Here is a 25,030-nt window from a genome sequence, read left to right as displayed (position 1 = left end):
TGATAGAATAAAATAGCAAATAAACACATACTTAAGACTCTAGACATTCATGAACAAATGACTTTTGAAAGAAAGAGCACAGCCAGTGCTTGAACAGAGCATTTTAATACTATTTAGGCTTGCGAAACATTGCCTTCCTTTGAGAAACATTAACCCAATTTAATTAGTGACCACAAGACTTTGGTAACTTCTGTGCTCTTGTGCTCTAATATGAAACACTCAAAACTGCAGCAGCCTGTGTCACAAGTGCAGCAAATACAGAGTAATTATGGGATTTATGGGGCGGATTAAGTCTTACTTTTGGTCTGAAGTTTTCCAAGTAAGCTTCTATTCTTCACATTAGTTTAGATTACAGAGTCCTGCAGACATTTCTGTTGTAAAGTTTATGTGATGATGTCTGGTGTTATTTGATGATCAGTTCTCAATTAAGCCAGTGAGCACAACTGTGTAAATTAATATCAATATGCCAAAAACTACAAAGAAAAGACAAATTGTCCTTTAATTTTTGAGAATAGAGAAGGCATATCTGGCATATACGCAAGTGCAACATGCAAGATGCCAGCATGAGCAATGACTTTCAGATATTCAAACAGCCAATATTTTCTTTTAAACCAAGATATCACGCAACTATTTTTTCAATAGAAAAACCTAATTTCATTCCAGTATTTTTTATGGCACCTGGGTGTATTGCGATACTACAGCCGGATGTTGGCTGTAGCACTTCTTCAAGCTGTTCGCCATCACCAAATAAATAAAAGGAAATCAGAAATGTCCAGTGGAGTACACAACTGCCAAGGCCCTTGGTTTGACCGAGCCACAATCATAACAGAAGCAACATGAGAGGAAGTGACGTGCAGGGGTCAGGGAGTGGGGGACAGCCATTAGGAATGAATGTAGTAAGAGGAAAGTTAGAACTTTACAACTCTAAATGGACCTGAAAGCTGAAATAATTGTCAGAAAAATTCTACATACATCAAGTATGATTCCTACACTTAAAAAAGTGATTTTTCCACAGTTTTATCAATTTGCCTGGTGTGGTCACAATCCTTATCACAATCGTCTAGCCAGATGAAGGGAGCCAAGAGTCTATAGTAGTCCAGTACTGAGCTAAAAGGCTAGCTGAGCTTCTTTGACATATAACAGGGCTTGACAGTGGGTGAGTTTCACTCGCATTTGCACCTAAAAATAGGTGTGTGCGAACTGTAAAAAATATTTAGGGGCACATGTGCACATAAAAAAATCAGCCAAAGCAGCCGAAGGAGAGATCCATGGATGAGAGATGCCTCGCTTAGCGTCTGTGTAGCCATGGCAACACATCATAACCGTGCTTATTTATTCGTCTCATGTTAAGGATATGTTGGACAGCTCACCGTCTAGCTGACTGCTCATAATGCCCCAATGCAAGAGCAGAAACCAAAGGACAGCGTAATTCGATGTTTTTTCATTGTTTATGTGGCAAAAAGACCGGCGGAAGGACCTGGATTTCCCCGTTTCGCCTTCTTCTATGCCGGCTTTTCTTCTTGGTCGCCATTTGTTTGTGACAACAGCGCCCTTAGGGGCAGAGGTTGTAGGTCTGGTTTGGTCCGTTTGACCAAGAGCAGTGTGAATGCAAACCAAACCAAAGGAAAGTGCAACAATATAGAAGAGACTACTGCATGTTTTTTTAATGGAGTTCCAGTTAGTGTGGCAGACTATCTGCTGATCGACTTTAAAGAGTCAAGCAGATTTGTGGCTCATGTTTAAAGCTGCAGTTACGCTATATGTTTTAATGTTGCACTTTCCGTTCCAAAACGGACTGAGTCCCCCGGACTATACAAAACACGCAAAAATGAAACCTATCAGTCACTTAGACCAACTCCGACTGAAGTTACCAAATTTAAAGTAAATTTAAAATACCAAAATTAGTAACATTAAAGACAAAATTAAATTGCAATACTTTTTCAAAACTTGATGAATTTACCTTTCTGTACATTTTGAATACAAATTCATTAAATAATTTTGCTTGTCTATTTGCATCATGTTTATTACGGAAAACACATTATTTGATCAATTTTCATTGTGCCCCTAAATGTCTTTATGTGCTCCTAACTTTTTCAACTTAGGAGCACATGTTCACCTTGGGAAAAAAGTTAACGTCAAGCCCTGTATTAAAAAAAAATCCTCATTTTGATACAAACATGGCTTTGATTGAAACGGTGATACAGTATCAACTGAATAAATCTGGTTGCGTAAGCAACCAAGTAAAGACATGTCACTTGCAACGAGTCTGTTCTACTGAACGGCTCTTCAATTTGAGCCACTGTAGCTAGCTCCTGTTTGAGTGCCAGTTTCCTTTCTTCCATCCTCTGTCGTTTAATCCACATTTAAAAAGCCAAACTGGCACCAAATGAGAAGCTGTTTGGGAGCCAAACAACCAGCTCTATTTAGCTGAGCCAAATGATTTGGTTCTCTGAAAAGACACCGATTTCCCATCATAACAAGAGAGACTGGACAGCCGAGAAAGATCAGAATTTAATGAGCTAAACCAAACTGAAACTGAACCAAACCAAACCACTGGAAACAGATCTTGAAAGAGCATTGTGGGACACCGCTCGATAGGCTATATTTCAGGCTATGAAATAATAACGTATAATTATGTAACATTACGACACATGAAGCAAATAGTCGTAACTATTTCTTGAGTAAACCACTGGGTGGAGTGATACAGTGGAGCGGCCATGTCTGGAGTGTAGTTCCGGCTTTGCACTTAACTTTAACCATCTCCGTCTCGTAATGTTCCATTATCATTTCAAAGCATGGTGAATGTGCAGGTCACAACTTGTCCATGAGAGTGTTTTGGAGTTGTTGGATTGTGTATTTGATGAGTTTGATGAGGGAAAGCAAAAATTCCGTCTGCTAACATAGCGTCAGCTGTGCAGCTGGTTTAACGGTCCCCCCAGATCTAGAAACAGCTTGCACCGACAACTAAAGGAAACAAACCTATTACTAAGACTAGAGGAATTATGGCAATGGGCGAATTAACCAAAATGTTGAAGTATCCCTTTAAGAGTGCATCGTACACATCTGATGTTAAAGCAGACAGTCTGTAAAGAAGAGATATGGTGCTGAAGTGGTTTCTCACATGTTCACACACTTTGAGTCAGTTCTTACCGATGTGAGGCTGCTGTGCTGCTGCTAAGGCGTACTGCTGCTGTTGTGCTGCTGTTAGCTGCTGCACGGCGAGGGCGTTGTTCCTCTGAAACAGCTGTGGACAGGACAGTGACAGATAAAGCACACTTTACAGGGTATAAACAGAACATCTGACATCAAATTTAATACTTTAATACCTTTCAGAGACCCTATCAGTACACTTTGAGATGCCACTGCATCTTCAGTTTATAACCAGTTACTGTAGTGACACAATTCTGTGCTTTTTGTGCAGACTGTAAAATAATTGTACAACAAAGTCAAGAAAATGCCTATAATATTTGTTATTGTAGTACAAAAATACCGTAAAGTCACAGCTTGGGGGTCCCAGTCTGGTACAACTAGTCCAACGAATATGTCCTAATCATTTGAGAAGCAAACCAGAGCTGGGTTTTCTAACAACACCTCCACAACACTCTAATTTGCTCTCTGGTGTTATTAAAATATTTGGGCTAGGCCACAAAGTTTCTCATTATTACTTCAAGTTACTCTGCCAGACCAATTCACCCTCATAAGCTCTGAAGACGGTTTGGGAAAAAGATTGAAAAGGGTCATTTAGAGGTTCAGAATGGAGTAAGACATCCCGAAATGTAAGAATGCTGTCAAGGGACACAAAAGTGAGGCTTATCCAGTTTAAAATTCTTAACCACTTTTACTGGAAACCATTTAGGTTACATCGACTGGGCCTTAAAAACACAGCACAGTGCTGGAAATTTCCGGACTCGGAAGGAATATTTCTGCATGCTCTTCAGCAATGCCCAAAGATTAAAAGAATACTAGAAACAAATAAATAAATGTATCATAGATATGACAACAGAACATGTGCATGCTTAAAGCTGTACTGCTGCAAGCTTTGCATATATCTGATTGTTAAAAAAATTGTGAATCATTAAAAAAAGAAAAGCAAACCACCAAGCAAATGTGACGAGGGATTAACCGCTAGCATAGGAGGCAGTAATGTTCTTAATTGATTGCTAACTACAGATAAACAACCAACTAAGAAGAGAAAGACGCCAGTATAACAAAACTCATGAAGAACAAAAGTTTGCTCCTGCTGCAAAAGAAGCAGACAAGTGGGACCAGAAGGCAATTTTTCCTCCCCTCGTCACCCCGCTGTTTTAAAAAAGGACACAAGCACAGACAGGGTCAAAGATATTACTGTTGCTAATTAGGAATGGGCGATGTCCTATTGTTTGCGATATACCGAGAAAAAACTTACCACCGTGAGAAAACGGCGTTCAACAATAATAACGATAAACTATAGTTGATGGCGTATGTGTCTGCGACTGTGGCGCTCACATACATCATCAACTGCGACGCACTCGTAACTCAAGTGCAGAAACATAAACACGGCCGAAGGTGGAGCTGAAACAGAGGATGAGTTTGTTGCTGAAGGAGGAGCTATGTGGAAATGGTTTTGTTAAGAGGAAATCAGAAAGGGAGCAGACAACGATAAACTGCATTGTGTTCTTTATTTTAAGATCCCCTATTCCTCCGTTTTACAGCTGCGGACATTACGCATGGCCCCACCATTTATACAAGGAAACTAGGAGCACTTAGTCTAATATTTAGAAAGATATGAGTAATAAACTCGCATCTAATGCAGATTTTCTATAAGGTTAGCGTAATTTAGCATTTACAACAACATAGAATGTACATGTCACAATAGATAACATGATGCACGTTTATTTTTATCAACGCTGTGGGTTCTGTCTTTTAGGTGCACAGGTGTCTATAGTGCACACCTCACAGACAGACAGAAGTGTATGATGGAGGGACAGATAAACATTAAAACACCACACTGTATGCACTATATCTGAAAATTTGACTATTACTACTACTACCACATTATAAGCTCCAGTGTTATTATCCATCGTGGAATTAATCAAACTCAGTTAAAAATAATGTATCCAATTTACTGATTTTTATTTGTATTAATTCAACAACAAGAGTTTCAACTTGGACTTGCAGTAAGTGACTTATCTCTGTAAAAACAAACATGGTGGAGCCTGGCAGCTCTGCTCCACTAAAGGAACCTCCAGACGTAAAAGAGGATATCAGACTGAATTTTGGATTCAAACACTACAAAGACAGAGGCAAACTGGACATATCCAGGATGGGCCACAAGAAGGTAAAATAGTGATGTAAATACTTCTAGTTTAAGGTCAATTTTTAATGCTAACACTGAAATTTTTAATAATGTACCAAGTTGGAACATTCTTTGTACTATTTCTAACTACGTTTCTCTTTGAATCTCTTAAATGTAGAAGCAACATAGGTTTTTTTTTTTTTTTTTTTTTTTACAAAAATATCCCTACATGAATAGATATCTATTTACATAAATATAGATGTATTCATATATCTTTATTTATATGTAGCTTGTGTAGTTAAGCAGCCAATTTGATATATTTTACCTAGCCAAAAAGGTTGTGTTGAATGGTGCTATTTTTTATCGTGTAGTATATCATTATCGCAATAAATACAGAAAAACATCACGATAAATTTCGTCCATATCGCCCATCCCTATTGCTAATATATTCCAAAGTCAATGCATGGACTGGTAGGAGTAGTAAACAGCAACTACAAGCATGTTTTTGAGCGGTCTGCTCAGACTCCATTACAACGTCCCGTCCCGTGTTTACATTAGAAAGTCTGCGGTCCTTCACTGACATGAGTCAGGATTTGGAGTAACCACAGCACCAGCATTTTACCAACATAGCACACTTGATAAATAATAAATACGATACACTGCTCTTAAACGCAGGAACTTAATTCACATTTTACTTTGTATTTATTATTTTTTTCAAATCAGGTATTAAGCTGTTTTCTTGCATATTTTATGCTTTCCTCTTTTTATGTCTCATCACAGGCTGAACCAACTGTATCACTGATAGTTCTATGTAACACTAGGTTGATGAAAGAATAAGCTGCATCAATCTTAGTTTAAAAAATAGCAATAACAGGAGAGGGAAATATAGAATTATAAATCTGGGACTTTTATGTTCCTCTTTATTAATCGATGAACCAAATTCAATCCGAACCGTGACCTCTGAATTGTCACACCCTTAATATCCATACTGGCAAATATTAGCTCACAAAGTGAACCAGCAGTATCAGCAGATATGAACTTTTGCTGATATCTACAACTGATATTTTGGCTAAAAAATCTGCCTCTATCAGCTGTAAATATTGGCCCAACAAACAAATAAGTTAGTGGAATTTTAGGCTGGAAAAACAGACCTATGTCAGCTGAAGTCTTTGTATTTATTTCTCCTAATTCCTTGAACTTTAAAGTCTGTTTGAAGGACTGAAATTTGTTCTTCCTCAAACTTTGAAATTTTCTAAGGGACTTAAGTTTTTGGTCTAAACTTCATTTAAATATTGATATCTATATATATTTATTAGTAAATATGGCCATATCATATATCAGCAAAATCCAGTATTGTGCATCCCTATACACGAGGAAAAAGCTTCATTGCAAAGCTGCATTATTTACAAAATCCTGCAGATTGTTGATAAGGATAAGTCCCAGCCTCAGCTCCAACACTCTCTCCTCCAATCACATCCTAGAACACTTGATATAACCTTCATTAAATGCACACATCACCAGATCAGATAGATAACTCGCGAGACAGAGACACAGAAGAGCTGCAAGGATGCACGGATAGCTCAACAGGCCAAAACACAAGCGTACAGACTGACATCAGATGTGGAGGAGTTCATCAGAATCTCACTTCAAAGTAAATGTAAAAATAAAAGCAGAAAAACAAGCCTACAACCTCCTCAGACAAATGTAAAAAGTACAACATAGACAAAATTTAGGACCTGAAGATCTGCCATTTCAGACATTTTAATAGTCTTTAAAACCCTGCAGGCACCCTGCTTTAATATCAGCTGAGCTGCTTCAGAGTTAATGGCAGGTGTTGATTATAAAAACAACTGTTGCTTTTACCTGCTGCTGGTTGGTGTAGTCAAATAAGCCCACAGTGGGTGCTGAGTCCATCTGCATCTGGGAGTTGTAGTCAAACTGAAGCGGCTCCATCACTGACTCCATGGGGTCCATGGTGACACCGCCCTGGTCCACACCGGAAAAGTCCTCAGGAGGTTTGGGGCCTCCACCGCCTCCAAGGGGCGTCAGGCCTTCTGCACCTACGCCACCAGGACCGCCGAGCAGGTCAGCCTCAGGGCCAGGCGCCGGCATGTTGCCTGGGGGTCGACTGAGGGAGAGAAAGGGGGAGGAGTTCAGTTTACGTTGACAAAGTTGTCTCACAGACACCGTCTGTCAAGCTGAGTCCTACCCAAACTCTTTGACGTCAACGTCCAGGCCGTTCTGCACTGGGAGCCCGTTGGGGTTGATGACATCACCGATGACATCAGTTTCACCTTCTGTTAACTCTTTCAGTTTCTCTCCCTCAAACGTCGCCTTCGGCTTCTCTCTTTTCTCTTCCTCCACCTCTCCGTCTCGCTGCCCCTGTCGGATAAAAATGAAGAAGAGAAACTCTTGAGTGGTGCTGATGTGTCAACAGTGCCACAAACATTTTGAGTAATGAAACACTGATGGACAGAACCACAGATCGGACTCACATAGGGGCCTTTTCGGAGGCAGGAATCCAGTTTGTCGGCCGGCGAGGAGGACAGGACGTATTCCACCATACTGACTCCCAGACCTCCACTCTCAGAGCGCGGTGACATCACCGAGCCCACCCCGACTTCACCCCCGCCATGGAAACCCTGCCCGGGCCGACGGGACACCATGATTGGCTGAGACACCGAGTGATCTGAAGTGAGAAGAGCAGGGAGGGTTGAATAATGCTCGTGCACAAAGGGATTTACACAAACTGTTAAGTCATAAAATGACAGCTTCCATCACATGAACAGTATTAACATAAAGACATCATTAGAAGCCTTACCTAAATTATTCTAACTGTAACCAGCAGTTTATTACTCTCACACACCTGAATGTTGGTTGTTCCTAGTGTGAGGTCAAAAACCACAGATAAAGGTGCTTCTGGAGAGGTCTGTTTCTATTTTTCCAGTCTTTTCATACAGATCTCCTCTCTGACTTAATTTTACAGTCTTTCAGTAGTTTAAAACTCACTTTTCACTATTACTGTCTCTTTTCTGGGAATATCCATTTCATCATATAACTCAGAGAGATATCCGTTTCTCTTGTATTAGATCACCTTTTAGACTTTTAATGGTACGTTTATTGGCCCTTAAACTTTAATCAGTCTTTTTATAATCCAATAAATGAAATATCACTCCTGATTCTCCTGCTAAGGCTTCTTACATTCATTAGAAACTCAAACTGATGAACCAAAACTATCTAAACTGGACTAAATTTCCACAGTGCCATTTCCCAGTGCACAATAGAAAGAGGATACACTACCACTTCTATCACTACTAATAGACATGCTCCTATTAATCAATCAATCTCTTTTTTTAAATTCATAACCAAAGTTATCTTGACACACTTTACAAGGAGGGCAGGTCCAGACCAGAGGTTATCCACTGGTGGAACTTCAAGACACAAAATCAACTCTTCAATAAGAAATTGTGACCCAAATGTATGATAATTTTCCCCAAACAAGATTTTATTCAAATATTTTAATGTATGGCAACCTCCAAATGTCAGACGTGTTATGGTTACGTTTACTGATTAAAAAAAAAGGAACAAAGTTCCAGATCTATAATTCTAGGAGTCCCTGGTTTATCATTTTAACCATTTTTTGGTAGAGTTTCTCTATGCAGAACTCATTACTTACTCACCTCCAGTTCTGCTCAGACCAGATATAGGTCTGAGCAGAACTGGATTTTGATGTCCATCCCTACTCATAATGAAGGGAGAAATAACTTCACTTTGCTGGTATGATACACCAGCAATCTGAAATCTACTCATCACATGGATGTTACTCCGACATGATTGGTCTGCTGGTTAGCTAATGAGTTAGTAAACTGTTTCTGTGTTTCTGACATCCTCCTATAGGATTGTCTTCAAAAACATAAACACCACTGTCGATACCTGAAGCCCCCCAGGCGCTGTCCCTCCACTGGTCCAGAAAGATCCCCTTTGGTCCATCCTTCCCAGAGTCGTCTGTCTCCCAGAACTTCTTACCAGTTAGCAGCTGCTGTAAAGACACAGAGGAGGAATGTTTACAAAGGAAGGACATAGAAAGTCAGTTTAAGACTGTCTTGGCGAATAACCTTCAAAGACAGAGTCCTAAAATCTCCAACAACCCTCATAATCTCTTACATTTTCTTTGGCTTTTGTGTTTTTCCTGCCAAGCTGTCAGTGCTGCATTGCAGTTTTCAGAAACACACTCAAACACACACATCAGTGGAAGTACTTTGACCCCTGACAGCCCCCCAAACAAACAGGCAGAGTCCTTTCAAACTAGACGAGTGACTAAAGTCTAAAATCAAGTGTCCAAAAGCAGTACTAACCATCAGGGCTCAGTCTTTGTATTTCAAATGTCAGACATTTCAGTGGTTTTATATTTCTGTTTGTTCAGACTCTCACAGAAACTCTGGGTTCTTATCAGGGCTCTGCTCACATTTTTTAATATATTGCTTTTCACTCTTGGACACAGACAACGCCTGAACTTGTTAATCAGCCAGTTAAGAGCATCATCGTCTCTCCAATGGGGAAAAAAAACACATTCCAGTAGTTCAAGGTCTTGACTACCGACATATCATAAAATAGTGCCAAAAATGTTCACAGATGGGAAACACTGACTTCTGACTCACAATTGATTTTTGCACACAGTTGTTGTTGCCCACTTTCACATGAGAAATACTTGAAATTAGCCTTTTCTACCGACTCCTATTATTATTGAAAAGAAATATGTTCATGCTATGGACCAAACTTCACAGAAAAGCAGCAACTGACACTGAAAGAATAAAGCAAACTGTACAGAGCATTGTATACGAGGCTTTTACAAAAAACTCAGGGTCTGAGGCAGCGCTCCTCCAGAATGTACCACCCCAGGTGATCACCCTTACTGTGTGGGAGTCAGCCTGGTCTGTTGCAGCTTCAGGTTTCACATTCATCACCGAGTCACATGAAAAGTTTGGCTACAGCAGACACAAAAGTTTATGCATGATGTGAGGGAGAAAGCATGGATAACGCACCAGATATACAAAATAAAATGACTTGGTTCAAGTTTCAAACCTCTAATCTGAGTCCAAAGACTTTGAGAAAAGTACAAGTCAGGTTAAAGTAGTATATGAGCGATGCAAGTCTGGGGCACGAGGAAAAAGAGCAGATAGAGGAGGAAAAGAGTGGGGCAGTGATACGCTGGAGAGGAGCTTAAACCTGGACCACCTGCTCTGAGGACAACAGCCTTCGTACATTAGATGCAACCTTACTGCTAGGCCAGAAACGCCTCTAGACTACAGGGTTTCTGTTTGTTTATTTTATATGAACAGAAGTTTTTAATAAACACATTATCTATACCAACATACTCTCACAGTGTATTCATTTAGTAGTGTGGCCGTTTTCCACTTGAGTAAGGGCTGAGTTCGGGTTCAGTCCAGGCCTCTTTAGAAATGTCTGTCCAAATTATTCCATAGAGGCCTCTTTGCAAAGCCTTTTTCATTTCAATACAGTTTATTTTATAAAACACTGAAGGTTTGTCCTTAAGCCAGTAGGTCACTGCATCCACAGCGATGAGGCCTATTAAACTTTGTAACCACACTGAGGGCTGAGGGGGTTTTCAGAGATCAGCTGAGGTAATATGGACCTTCACAGAAGAACATCAAAAGACTACAGTTCTGAGCTGCAAATGTAACTGATCAAACACGATTAGTCAGTGGACCAGGGAGCCAGTAACCTATATAGTTAAAATGAGATTTTGGGCTGTAAACAAAAAAAATGTAAATGATTTTAATACATCTTTATAAAAAAATGTGTTTTTGATCTGCACAAATGATCCTTCTATTTAGGCAACAAGAAATAACAGCTATCCATTGCACTGATATTTCCAAAATCTCAAATATTTTTAAAAACAGGGTTTTTCCTGACTCAAATTGAGGCATTCTGATCATTAGCACTCTGACTTTTCTTTCTATGCTCCTCCAGGAGAAAAGAGTGTACATGTTAAAAGTTAGTAACATCAATCTAGTGCAGCGGTGTCAAACTTCCGGCCCGCCAGCAGGTGCAAGACGTTTAGGGTAAAAGATGGACATTTTTTTTAATATTAATTTTCAATATTTACTAACTTAGGTGTTTAAAATACAAATTTCACTCATTTTTCATGATCCAACTATAATATAGAACTGAAATATCATAATACGATGCAATAAATGAGTAAATATGGTACATTGTACTCGCTTTAGAGCTGATGTAGATACGCTAAAATTTCGCATCTAACATCCCTGGTTCAGCTGTTGCTTCACTTTGTTAACTTGACAGCTTCCTCCCTCTCTGTGTGTCAGTAAACCGGGTTTGTGTGCAAGAAGTTTTATTTAAGGTTCATACCTGCCCTAATTCTCAATATTGATCAATATATAATCAGTCTTTGTAATAATATGCTACGGTTTAATCGTTTAAGAAAAGGACATTACTGCAATATTATCTAAACAAACGTTGGACACTACCCAGCATGTGCACATGTGACAGACGGATGGACTGGACAGTGGAAGCGTTCGCATAAATTGGGGTAGCACACCTAATATTCCGATCCCACAGCAGTGGAGAGGAACAAGTGTAAAGAAAGCTGCGTGTTTAGCTTTAAATGCATAGGCTCCTAAAGTTTGTGTCCTTAGCTCACTCACGCACAGAGCACAGCGTTAATCAGTGTAACAATTTCAGTTAATGATGATATCCACCTCATGCAACGCTAGTCAGAAAATGAAAGTTCATGACGTCAGAGTTTTGACAGCTGGGGGAAGTAGAAAAATTTGCTAGTGGCAGCCGCCTTGTAATTTTATATGCAGGAAAAACCCCTGTGTAAAAATAAAACCAATGTAAATGTCACTATCATACTGCAGCCATATCATATCCAGCCACTGAGACACAACAGAGTAAGTATCAGGACTTTGTTGTTCACAAACCTAAAACAAACTTCAGGCACAGGTCCAGCATTAACAGAATGTGTAGACTCTGTTTAATAAATGCCAACAGTCAGTCCAAAGCTTCTCATCTTTCAGAGTTTTTCAGCCAGGAGAAACAAAGCTGACACAAGTCCACAATGCTTCTGACTCAGTGGCCTTCAACCAAGCAACTGATCCAGCTCTTTTCCTGGGATTTCCTGTTTTTCAAGTTTGACTCTGTGAGCAGATCATCATGTGTCTTTTCAGTCAGGTGTCAGAGTCACAAAATATGAGGCAGCTGCTTCTAAAGACAAACTTATGAGCTGAAAAGCTTACTACATAGTTTAAATGTCAAGAAAGAAACAAAAGCATAGGAGTAAATGCTTATTTCAGGTGTTTCCTGCTTCTCTATTTTAAAGAAAAGGCAAGATCACTGGCCATGATGTCTCACCTCTCCCATGGCCCGCCCCTCCAGAGCCAGAGCCTGAAAGTCATGGTTCAGCTCGTCCATGGACCGAACCTGCACAGAGAGAGAATAATGCATGAGAATAAGGCATGCAGTAAATGCAGAGAATGCATTATTCTTTTTGAAAATCTGTACATTGCTTTTGTAATCAAACTGATAATGTTTTCCGTTTCAATGAAGCCAACTAAACTGAACTGAGAGAGAGACGGTAGTCAGACATTAAAGCTAGGAAAAATGACCGCCATCCCATGTTTAACTAACATACAAGCTCTAATCATCTTTGTTAATTAGCAATCATGAATGATTTAGCTTAAATGTAGAAAAGACAATAAAAATTATGCCCTTTATGTCTACAGTTTAGTTTTTAAGACCATTGATGGTCATGTTAAAAACCTATCAAAGCCATTTTCATCAACCTCTGTGCCTTTTCATGAGAGCTAAAACTATATTTTGCAGACAGAGATTTTATTTGTATACGTCTCTGGCTGGATTTGACACTTACATAAGAAAACATTTTAAGAAACTTTTCTATTTCGATACGTTCCTGTGAACTTTGTACAGGCACACAACAGTGCGTGACATAATACAATAACAGCGCCAGCGCTGCAAAAGTATGCTGGTACTTGTGCAACACATATGCACACATGGTGAACAAACACACACCTGGCTGTCATGGATGTTGTCTCCGGTGGGCCAGCGATGTTTGCCAGGTTGTTCTCCGTGCTGCCGCTGGAAGAAATAGTCGACCATGGCATCGTCCTGAGAACGTCCAGCACCCGCCACACCCTGGGTGACACACAGACAGACAAGTACAGGTGGTTATTATCTAAAAAATTACCAACAACAGGAACAGGTAAGTGTCAACTAGAGGTGTCAACTGAAGAAAGAAGTATCAATGAAATGAGTAATTCAGCATCAATTCAACTGTGGTTCCAAACCTTTTCTAGTCATGATCCCTAATAAGAAAAGCTTTGGGGTTCATGATGCCTTTTCTATATTCAAATTTCTGCTAGACTTTCACAAGTCACAGAAGGCCTGATATATAATTTGTAAATAATGAAAGATAATCAGGTAACTTGTGATATTTCTCTCGTTCTGATAAGTCATTTCCACCAAGAGGTCCGGTTCGGTTTACAGTAATTGTTTCCTGACTGATTTCTGCCACTCAGCAGCTGGAACAACAAAGACTCATGTTGCCAGTGACGTAACATGACCACCTTCTACAGTCCACCCACCAAGTGAGGGTACAGGTGTCTGGAAACACAAGCTATTTTGGAGTTCACCCTACCAAACTTAACTCAATCAAACCTGATAGAAACACACCTTGAGTGTCTCTGCTCCTGTTTGTGTAAATTAAACTCCGGTCTAAACGTAGACTATGACACTGTTTCTAAAAAGCATGACCCCAACAACCCATTAAAGCATTCCCTGACAGGACAGAAAGATAAAAAACATGTTTTCTCATTAGATCTAAGTGACTACATCATTTTAATAATCAGTAACAACAGGTTACAGGGGGAGCATTTATCCCTGTGTGATCTCTCGTTCTGTTCATCTCCCTCTTCTCTCTTTACACAGGTGTTTTTGAGGCTAAATGTAAATTAAGGACCTGTTTTTAATGTAAATAAAGTCTTCATTAAAAGCTCAACTCCTTGAAACCACCATTGTAAATAAAGTTTAACTGCCTGTTAAATGAAGAGTAGTTCATATGTACTGTATATTTTGTTGACATGTGAATTTTGTCATGTAGCGTACCTCTTTGATCTTCCTGAATCATTTCTTTTGACATTTATAAAGCCCAGAAATGTTACTAACGTTTGCTTATGACCTTGTTTTTGGTAGTTCTTATAAAGGTAGGTTCAACGGCACTGAAACTCAGAGAATAGACAGTTAGTGGAATCATGACAACGCATGCTGAAGCAGACCATCACAACACCATGCAGGCAAATGTATGAGCCGTCATGCAGTCAGCACAGTGGCAGCCTTACACAGCCTCCTAACAGCTTTATAAGACTAAATATCTCGGACTAATCAAAAATACTTTATTCAATTTTTACAGCAGGAAACGCACTATTTCAGCCAAAAAGTGTTTTTAATACCCATCTTGACGGTGTTCACCATGGTCAGTCCAGATCCTCACCTGATAGAATCTGATTATAGAATCTGTTTATAGAAATGTTTGGAGCCGTAACGGTACATCAAAAAAGACACAAGATGAAGCTGGACTATAACAGTAGATACAACAAGCATTCAGTTAGTGATGAATATATTCTAAACCTCACTCCATTCTCCTCTGATTCGATTACTACAAAAGAAATTTCCACAGATAAAGCCTCCTTATTTTACTCTAAAAATGTACAAGATTAGTGCATCTAACTTTAAAACGTGTCCTAAAATTGTGTGGGAAACACTGGTGTATTATCAAAATTTAAGAAATAATAATTACAAATAATAAAAAAAAGGCTCACAAGAAAAAAAAATCTATCAAAGCTTTTTTGACAGCATATTTTTTTAGCCAGGTGACACAAAATTATCATAAAAACTTTTTGAATCAATCATCCTCTGACTGCAGAAGTCTGAAAGGTTCAAGGCCACATCCTCTTCTCAAAAACTCAAGTACTGAGAAAGAGGGGGGAGAATTTCTTTGTACATAATATGAAGAACTTGCACTGACTTCCTGTCTTACTCACTGAGGGTAAACTCATTATTCCCCACAGGAAACAGTCATTCAAAAACCAAGCAGTATGTACAGAAAACAGCCCGGCTCTGTTATTTGTTTTATTTGAAAATGGAGCTGGAAGTTTAAAGATGACCAGTCAGGCTGGACTGAGCAGTTACTGATCCTTGTTCCTCATTTTCCCCTCAAAGTAAAGTTTAAAAAAATACAGACAGGTATGCACCTCAGTTTTAGAAGTCGCGTTTTCAGTACGTCTTTGGTGCGGTCGCTAATGTAGTAAACACAACCCAGAGTTTCTTTTTCTTGACTGGAGACCTGAAAACTTCCCATGAACACATTGTCTCACTTGCAGCATCTTTAGTTCAGACTCCCAGGCCTACTTTTTTTTTTACATTTATTAGAAATAAAATATATCAAAATAAATGGCATCTAAATCAAGAATTATGCTGCAAACCCCTACCAAGAAGGTCTTGAATAAATAAAGATACTGAAATAAATTATGGAATGGAGTTATCTTTTTATTTACCGATGCCCATTCCTCTAATACTCAAATTTCCCAGCTGACCTTGAACACATTATAATTTGCTAGTTAGCTCATTAAAGGAGCTCATTAAAAGGTATGGTGTGCAATATTAAGCCTAGTAGCTTACAGCTGAACATACTTGGTAAAACGAAACCGTGTTGAAAAATTGATATGGCAATATATCGTCACGTGCATCTTTCCAATATGTGGATCAATATTATATTTCGCATAACCAATATGGACATAAATGCTGTGACAGCAGTTTAAATGTACATTCCCAGGGGAAAGTTGACAAAAAAATCCAGCAGATGGCAGCAGTTGTAAAACTGTATGATGCAGCGCACACCTCTCACTTAACCATAACAAGTTAAAGGTGATACTCAAATCAGGTAAAGTGGACCATAGTCTTTATCTGCTGCCAGCAAGACTAAAAGCAAAGATACTGGATTATTTCTGGTTCCGTCAAACACCCCAAAGGCAGCAGATAGGTGTGAGTCATTCAAGCTGTCCAAACTCAAGGTAAAAAACTCCAACAACACCATTCTTCCTGAACAACAGCAAGGCTAATCTGTGCTGTCCTGTTCAGCAGTGAATGACACTGCTATGTCAAAATTTCCCTCAACTTCTAAACGGGATCAGGAGAACAGCAGTGCTGATAATGAAGACTTCAAGCAGCTTCTTCAGACAATGTTAGTAACGTTCAATCCTCACTCCTCATTCATTACAGAAACAGTGCTGCTGTTTCATGCTGAAGTAAAGCAAAATGTCATTCTTATGCAAATGCAAGTGGGCTTATAGGAAAGTGAAACCAGAATACTGTATGAAAAGCATGAAGAAAAACACCTAGAGAGACAAGAGAGTGCCATTTTAAGTTTAGAAGTTAAGTATTACTGTATTTGCATCCATTAATAGCTAAATAATTTTAAATAGACTATTGAAATTTACTTGGATCTCTGGAGATCTGAATTTAGGTGTTTTGACATTAAGAGCCATAAAACTTTACCTCTCCTCTGTTATCCTCTACAACACAGAACAGGTGGGGAAATCTGTGTAGGACAGCTGTTCTCAACTGGTGGGTCAGGACCCAAAAGTGGGTCACTGAGCAGTTTTCAGTGGGTCACGACTAGGTGTCTGGAAAAAAAAATGGTGCCTAAAGTTCTGAAGTTCTTATTGCATACGCACTGATACCTTTTATTTTACCGTTTCACTGTGAAATTGGGTGAATTTAAATGTTTGATCAATATTTCAACTAATCTAGTTCCTTTTCCTGCAATTAATGGCTACTTCTCCCATGATAATGAAATAATTTCACACGTTCTTTGGAAAATTGGCAAATATTGACACATAATGATGGGGAAAGAGGGTATAAAGAGGGTATAAAATGTGTCTAAAATTGTTGTCCCATTTCTTTTTTATATCAGATGTTTTGGTTCAATCTTGCTCCAAACTGCAGCATATTCAATTAACTAAACATGCACTGAAAATGTTTTGGAAACTTGGGTCATGATTGGTCATAAGACAGACTAGTGGGTCCTGAGTCCAGACCAGTTGAGAACCACTGGTGTAGGATGTTTCTATATGAAAATACCCAACCCCAATATTTATAAGTAGGTCTACCTGAATACAACAAATGTTTGCTTTAATTAACTCAGAATAAGCCTTTTACTCCAACCAAATAACGGATACACATTTTTCAAAATTCCACTGGTTTCCACAAGACAAACGAGAATCACAATCAGGGCTGTGCATGCCTCTGTGCTAAAATGTTATTTCATCTCATAGCACCAGCAGGATGACAGACTGGGAGAGAGGTATATCTATGTGTACTGTCATGCACACATATGTGACTTTAAATGTAACTTTAATTTGCCTCTCAAAGGCTCCAGACTCGACTTGGAGTCGAGATCTGAGACTCGTGCCATTTCCACTCTCTTTATGCTGTATTTGTGGAACATTTTTATGGAGCTGAATGTCAGTCCACCGTGCATAACCCTCTGAACTCGGAGCACGGGCAGCCAACGCTGACAAGATGGCAAGGATGTCACCTGCTGCAGGTGACAGACGGGCCGACTCAAGGTAAACATTACACAAGGAGAGCGCTGCCTGTGAGTGTTTTTATTTAGGCCCATTGGATAGGCCGGTGGTTCTGAACGTGGGGTTCAGGACCCCCCTGGGGGTCACAAGACACTGAGAGAGGTTCGTCAGATGCCTTCCAAAAACCTAAAAGACCTAAAACTTCAAAAGGACTACAACAGCAATGGCGGTGTGAAAAACCCTTATTTGCACCCCTATCTGCTCCGTTTTAAAGTCTTATTTCTAAATCACAACGCTTTCATCATCTTCAAGCACCAACACTCTTATGAAGTTTGGCAGTGTCCTGCAGTTTGTGTCTGAATGTAGTGATGAAACGCCAGCGTCTGCTTTCTCTGCTGCACAGTGTCATTCTCATCCTGGCTAGGGACAGAGTCAGTGGTAGACAGGGCCATTCTGTGTTGGTGCCACTGATGGAAAGTTTTAGTGTCGACTGGTTTTTAAAATATAATCACTAAGAATTATTTTAGGTCATCGAGTTGTTTTAGCAATGCAACAGACAAGTTTTTATCTTGTGCTACAAGACTGTCAACCTCTGTAACACCAGTGCTGTGGACAAAAAGTTAAGGTACAGCCCCGCAATCTAGAACCGATTGTTAGATGTTGCTGATATTCCCAGTTTTACACACTTCACCTTTACCATCTATCCTGCTGATGAGGACATAGCATCATGACAACCTGATGCTTTTTATGTTTATTCTAACACCTTGAAAAGTTTGTTTAACACAACTGGTTTTACAATGACAATAAATTACTTCAAAATGACGCACTACACACCCTGTTTTGTGTGAGCACGCACAGAGCCTGAAGCAGGAAGTCTGAGTTCACAAAGGAAGTTCATAATCAGCTTTATGATAGCTAATATCTCGGACGATGACCTCAGGCTTTATCAAGCCAAGTTTACTCAAAGACAGTCTGGGTAGGTTGAACATTAGCACAGTTTGGCCGCCCAATAATAAAAAATAACCTATCAGATTAGCTGATTCATTCTCTATTTAGGGTTTCAGAGTTTGTGGGAAAAGCTGATGAATGGAAGAGTTTTTTTTTATTTCTTGTGACTAGTAAAGATTTAGTTGTTATGTGGTGTTTTCATTTATTTCCTTCACTTAACGATAAGGAGCTTGGTTCCAGCACGTTGACAGCAACAATGGATATTTTGATTTAATATTTTGTGATGCAAACTATTAACGGGCAGGTTTACTATGGGAATGTTTGTTTAGTAGATTTATGAACTGTGTCAAGGTGTTTGGGTTTTTACCTGCTGGCTGGGGGGTGTGGCCTGAGGGGTCTGCCCAGTTGGAGGGGCATGTCCTCCGCTGCTCAGCACCACAGGCATGCTGGGAGATGTAGTTCTATGGTGGGGGCTGAATGAATCCTGCCAGAGCACTGCTTTCCTCTTCAACACACACACACTGCTCATTCCACCACAGCCTGTCAGGAGAAAAAACACACAAATGTCACACGTCACACAACAAAAATAAATAAGTGACCGCTTAACTCAGTCTATGCAAAACTAATGCAGTATAATGGAAATAAACGTCACTGAAAGCTTCATAAAGATTAAACACTTCTCTTTTAACAAGTGATAAAGAAGATGCTTCAAGGACGTAGTTAAAAAAGGAAATATGCTGCATCTTTGTACGACAAAACTGTCCAATACCTGAAATGTTTTTCAGCATCAACAGCTCAGTTGAAGAACACTGCAGAGTACAGCTCACAGAATGACCATGAACTAAAACAAACAGCTTTCTTTAACAGTTAAATAAGACAGGGACGTAATATCTCTGTATGCTTTACAGCAGGGCTGTTAAGGTGTCAGTTTTGCATGAGTTTAAATGCACTAAACTGTGTATAGCATTTAGCATGCAAACCTCTGCTGTAGCAACATAAGTCCAGTCAAAGTGGAGCAGCAGGTCAACCAGACTTTGTGACTTTGTTCAAATGCACTTTTTAAGGCTTTTTGCCAGTGTGTTTTTAGTGTATAACCCTAATGTTTACGGCACTTTAATCATGACAAACTATGATTCATGTTGTGCAGCCAAACATGAGTGAAGACTGCGTGACAGCAGATTCAAACAAATGGGCCCTCTGATCATTTCCCTCTCCCAAATGGTTACGATCAAAGTTCAGAGAGCTGCTGCTGCTGCTCTGAATGCCAGATACATCAGCTCTCCATCATTTAAAACAAGAGTCTCTATGCTATGGCATGTAAATACAGCTGATAACTTTGTCATAATCAGAGTAGTAGTAGAGACTGAGGGCCATGCGGCAAAATATGAAACCCCAGGCAGCCAGTTCACTGATAAAATGACGTTAGCTTGCTAAAAATGTTCAGTTTCAGTGTCTTTTGATTATTTTAGGAAAGACATGAGCAAACCTTATATTTTAGGCCTTATTTTTTTCTTGTTTACTTTTGCTCCTCCATTTTCTCAGGGAAAAAGCCCAAATGAATGCTAAAGGTTAAACACATTTTGATCAAATCAACTTTGGAGGAACAAAGTCAAACAATCACCAAGTTTGAACTTCGACAGTTTTCAGGCCAAATTACTCATCCTCTATCTTTCAGTTTTATCATTTTGCTGCTTCTACCTCTCTCCTTATGGCCTGTAGCCATTTCTGACTTCCAAAGCTGCTTGTTTTACTGTTTTAGTTCTTATATATAAAAAAAAAAAAAAAACTTTCCATCCTTAACCTTGTTGGTTATGCAACCCATTACACAGCAACTTTAAGGCCTTTAAATGCCAGTTGCAATTTCACATAAACTGACCAGGAGGCACCTCGAAGCAACAGAAAATACTGACCAAAAATGTTTCTTCTTGGGTGTTGGTGGGGCTTAACCATGATCTGTCTCTAAGGGTTGCCCACATCTGACAACTGCAGGCCAAAAAAGACATGCAAAATAAAGCTCATCAAACATTCAGTATGTTAACATGCATTAACAAACATCAGATATTTGTGTTAGACTTAATTTTGGCTTTTAAAAAGCATGTTCATTAGAGATGCTTTTTTTTCCTTGCATGTGTACGACTCAATCAGACCAGACTAGTCGAGGTGTTGTGTACACATGTCAGTCTCCACAGTGGGCTTTGGCCTGGAGTTATAATTGAATAAATGCTAAGCATAAAGAAAGTCATTGTTACGGGCAGCCTTCAAAAATCACCATAAGCTAGTGGAACAGCTTTTATCACATTTGTACCAAAAGTAGGGCTGGGTGATATGGTTAAAAAAATGGAATATCTGATTTTTCCCACACTAAACTCTATTAATGATTTTAATCAATGTTATTTTTTTGTTTTCATATGAAAAAGAAAAATACTCGAACTGGTTTCTTTCATTTTTATCAATAATGATAATAAGAATTACAATAATAATAATAATGTTTTTATAATGTTTATTTGTAACAAAATTGAACTGATTGTTCCTTTAAAGGCTAAAGTGTGAGCTGTAAACTTGTCTTTAAAAGTGCACTGAGGGTTATTTACATGAACATTCAGACTCTGAAAGTTTTTATCTGCTTAAGAAGCAGACAGAAAGTAACGCTAAAGTCTCTCCATGACGTATGCAAGTAAACAAGAGCATCAGAGGAATATTGATTACTGTATCTGATTTCTTGTCATCTCTGCCACAGAACCAGTGTCAGATAAAAATGTTGGCAAGCAGACCAAAACTTCTTTTAATTTCAATTTCTACTGAACGTATTCAGAATGAATGTGATTATTAAAGCTGAGCAGGATGTTTTTCTTTATTTGAGAACACTGTGGTTACCCATTAGCAATATGTAAGAAAAAAAATCGATCATTTTGTTTACAGGGTTCTGATTTATCGATTTAATCAATTTATCACCCAACCCTAACCAAAAGTAAAGCAGAATACATACAAACAACAAGGATACATACAAAGCATATCAGATTTTTTTGTATGTATGATTTTTTTCCACACTGTCCACCCCTACGTAGTATGTAAATATACCGACTGTAACTTCAACACATGAAATCTAAATATTCAACATCAACATTACATCTGTCTAAAAAGGCCTCAACAAAAAATGAAGAGTAACATAATTTAAGTCAGCTTAATATTTGTTAAACTGTAATAGTTTTAGGTACCTCAAATGTGTGTTTCCCAGTCAGTTTTATTCTGAACGTTCACAGAAAAGTAATATTTTGAGTTTAGAGCCAAAGAAGTAAATAAAAAATACTTGTTAATGCCACAACACTCACTTTGTGAAAGAAACTGGTCCTCTTAGTAAAATAAACTGACATAAGGATTATTTGAATTTATTAACCTAATCAGGTTAATCCTCTTCAAGAGCCCAAAGTTCATGATAAAGTTAACAGGTTACAGTCTCATAGGAAACAGCATGAAATGACTCATATGGTGCGTCAAACAGCTAAATAACGACCTGCTTTAAAGCTACTCATTTACTGACTATCTAAAACCAGAGAAGGGATCAACAGTTCAAGACTGGAAAATCATTCAATTAACCAGCCCAGAGGATGGGTCAACCTATCTACAGTCTGCAAACATGTATTCTAGATTAACTCATAAAACATTGAAGACATCATCCTCCTGTTTGTGGCTTAAGTATGATGGATTTAAGTTTCCCACGCTGGGATGATACATATTAGTCAGGTCTCTTCCAGAGTTCAATCATTCTAAAATCTGTGTAAACCTGACTTTAAGTAAAGATGGCAACAAACTTGATTTTAGGTCTGATTGAGCCACCTCAGACAGAATCCCTGCAATAAACAGTGGGAGCGAGCAGACCATAGTTATCACCAACCAGATATTTTATACATCTACGACTCATGAAGATGGCAGCACTCATAAACACAACTAAAGCATCTTCTAAGCCAGGATATCACCCAGGTTCCAGTTTCTTTTTCTTCTTCAGATCAGAGTAGATCAATTCAAAGGTCCGTTCACCTACATTTTGTGTAATAACTGAGAGAGAATACTAAAGAATGGATCTAGGCCCTATTTTTGGTTACAACCCAAGATACCACTAAAATTACATAAGAATGCTGGCAATGTTTGTGTACAGAAATATTACAAAGAAATGTGCAATTCAGATATTGTGCAGGAGCCTGTCTGCAATTTTTGGTCATAAAAAAAACAATGATTAAACACTTCATAATAACAATATAATAAACGGTACAATATCTGTTATTCTCATGTTTGATAGAAACAATAAGTGCCAAAGTTATAAAAGGAAAAAGAAGAATTATAGTCATCTTTTCAACTCAAACGAGACATGCTAAAGTAGCACGTCAATACCTTCACAAAATATGAAGAAGGTGCAGGATAGAGCAGAATACTGGAAAAATCAAACAATGGGATTTTTTTTCTTCCTGCAATATATTCTGCTATTTTTCACAAACAGGGAAAATACACCAGATGCATGCATTGCCTTTTTATTTTAAATTAAACATTTTTCAATGTTATTTACAGATTTGAAACGCACTGTACAGTGTTGACACCTTCACACCAAGGAGGAAAAGAGGAGAGAGACAGCAGGTGGACAGAGTGACTCGTTTTTTAATAATCTTTACGTACCAAGTTGTTGCTTATTTACTTCAATGTTATCGACCTTTCCTACCAACATTAAAAGTTATGTTTAGTCACCCAGGCTAGCCCTGCAAGTGTAACTTATGATCAGACAAAGCCTCTACTACATTTACTGATTTAAAGTAAACAACCAGCACATGCATACCATTTACAGACAGTGTTTTAACAAGCACCAGGACGAGGTGCTGTTGACTGCTGGAATACACTGGCTTCAGGCTGGCCTTGCATTTGCGTAAGTGTATCCGTAACGGCAGTAGCATTATCTGTAACCTGAACTTGCATACACAAACACATACTTGCACGTTTGGTTCTCTGACTGATGGTGATATCAGAGATTTTAACATACAGCAGATAAGTCACAGAGAGGAGAAAACTCTAATGACAAAGAAATGTTAGCCTGAAGTGTTTCACGTGACTTACATCACATGTCCTGCGAAGTGGCTACTGTTCATGTGCACACTGCCTTATTACTGAAACCTAGAAATCATTTGGCCCTACTGCAGAATTTTGTTTTGATTGCTGCTGATGTCACGCTCCGTCCTACCCTGAGTTTCTTTGCTCTACCCCACCATCCGTTTTATTAAGACAACTCCGCCTAGGACTTCTATTTTTGTTTTCTTGGTTAAGACTCAGACTTATTTGATTCGTTTTACTAGCTTTACAGTTTTAAGCAATGTTTATAATGTCATCTTAGCAACCCTACTCACCCACAGTACTGCATACACAATCATCTGCATGTGAATTATGTACAAACAACAAAAGCAAATGCTATTCAATAGAGCAGTACATCCTCCAATTTTTCATATAATAATGAACAGTGTAGTTTACTCTGTCTTGGAGAGGTGCTGATGATACAGCTTTGTGCCCCCTGAGGATGCTACACTTGGAGATATTGAAATTCATTGCATTATTCTGACATTTTTCTCTGATATTCTGTGCAGTCTATTCACATCAGTGTGGGCAGATTTAATATTCATGTGGTAGACAGTGTAGATCAACAACAAACAAAAATTTATTTGCAAAATTGAAAACAAATGCAGATAAATCCCTCTCCAAAAATGACATAACACAACTAAAGGAGTAACTTAGAGACTTGAATCTCAGTCTGTCATTTAGCTAAACTTGAACACGCCAAATAAAGGCTGTCAATAAATTAAGTAGTTTGAAAATGCTTTATATAACACGATATCAAGTGATACGATCTGTTAGATGAGGAGTTCCCAAACTTTTCAGCCCATGGTCCCCAACAAAACTGCATCAGAGACTGGGGACCCCCATCTTCCCTTTAGGGGGATAAAGCACACAATATTGCACAAACTTGCATTTTAGGTAGCTTTAAGGTAGCTTTTAGAACTTTTGCTTGCATTTTAGCACAAGTATCACTTAATAATGCACAAAACTAAATTTTAGCCAATATCTGATGTGCCGATATTTACAAGTTTATTTCAGTCAATACTGATATTGATACAGATATTTAAATGTAGTT

General features: G+C 38.7%; 1 protein-coding gene across 3 annotated transcripts in view; it reads right to left on the bottom strand.

Moving 5' to 3' along the window:
* pum1 (pumilio RNA-binding family member 1) overlaps positions 1–25,030 on the bottom strand; it is a 46,402-nt gene that overhangs the window by 16,950 nt on the left and 4,422 nt on the right. The window contains exons 1-9 of one of the 3 annotated variants that reach the window (XM_041808628.1): positions 20,778–20,833; positions 19,235–19,407; positions 13,349–13,471; positions 12,671–12,739; positions 9,209–9,311; positions 7,771–7,964; positions 7,485–7,657; positions 7,139–7,403; positions 3,151–3,244 (exon numbers count right to left, since the gene is read on the bottom strand). In XM_041808628.1, coding sequence (XP_041664562.1) covers positions 3,151–3,244; positions 7,139–7,403; positions 7,485–7,657; positions 7,771–7,964; positions 9,209–9,311; positions 12,671–12,739; positions 13,349–13,471; positions 19,235–19,407; positions 20,778–20,817 — 1,234 coding nt within the window. In that variant the 5' untranslated portion in view covers positions 20,818–20,833. Of the gene's footprint in view, positions 1–3,150; positions 3,245–7,138; positions 7,404–7,484; positions 7,658–7,770; positions 7,965–9,208; positions 9,315–12,670; positions 12,740–13,348; positions 13,472–19,234; positions 19,408–20,777; positions 20,834–25,030 lie in introns of those variants that run through there. The other 2 variants (XM_041808627.1, XM_041808629.1) reach the window with 2 other exon arrangements.

Source organism: Cheilinus undulatus, linkage group 16 (assembly GCF_018320785.1).
Source record: "Cheilinus undulatus linkage group 16, ASM1832078v1, whole genome shotgun sequence".
Taxonomy (NCBI): Eukaryota; Metazoa; Chordata; class Actinopteri; order Labriformes; family Labridae; genus Cheilinus; species Cheilinus undulatus.
The sequence above is the reverse complement of the archived record's forward strand: the minus strand, read 5'-3'. Positions and strand labels throughout refer to the sequence as shown.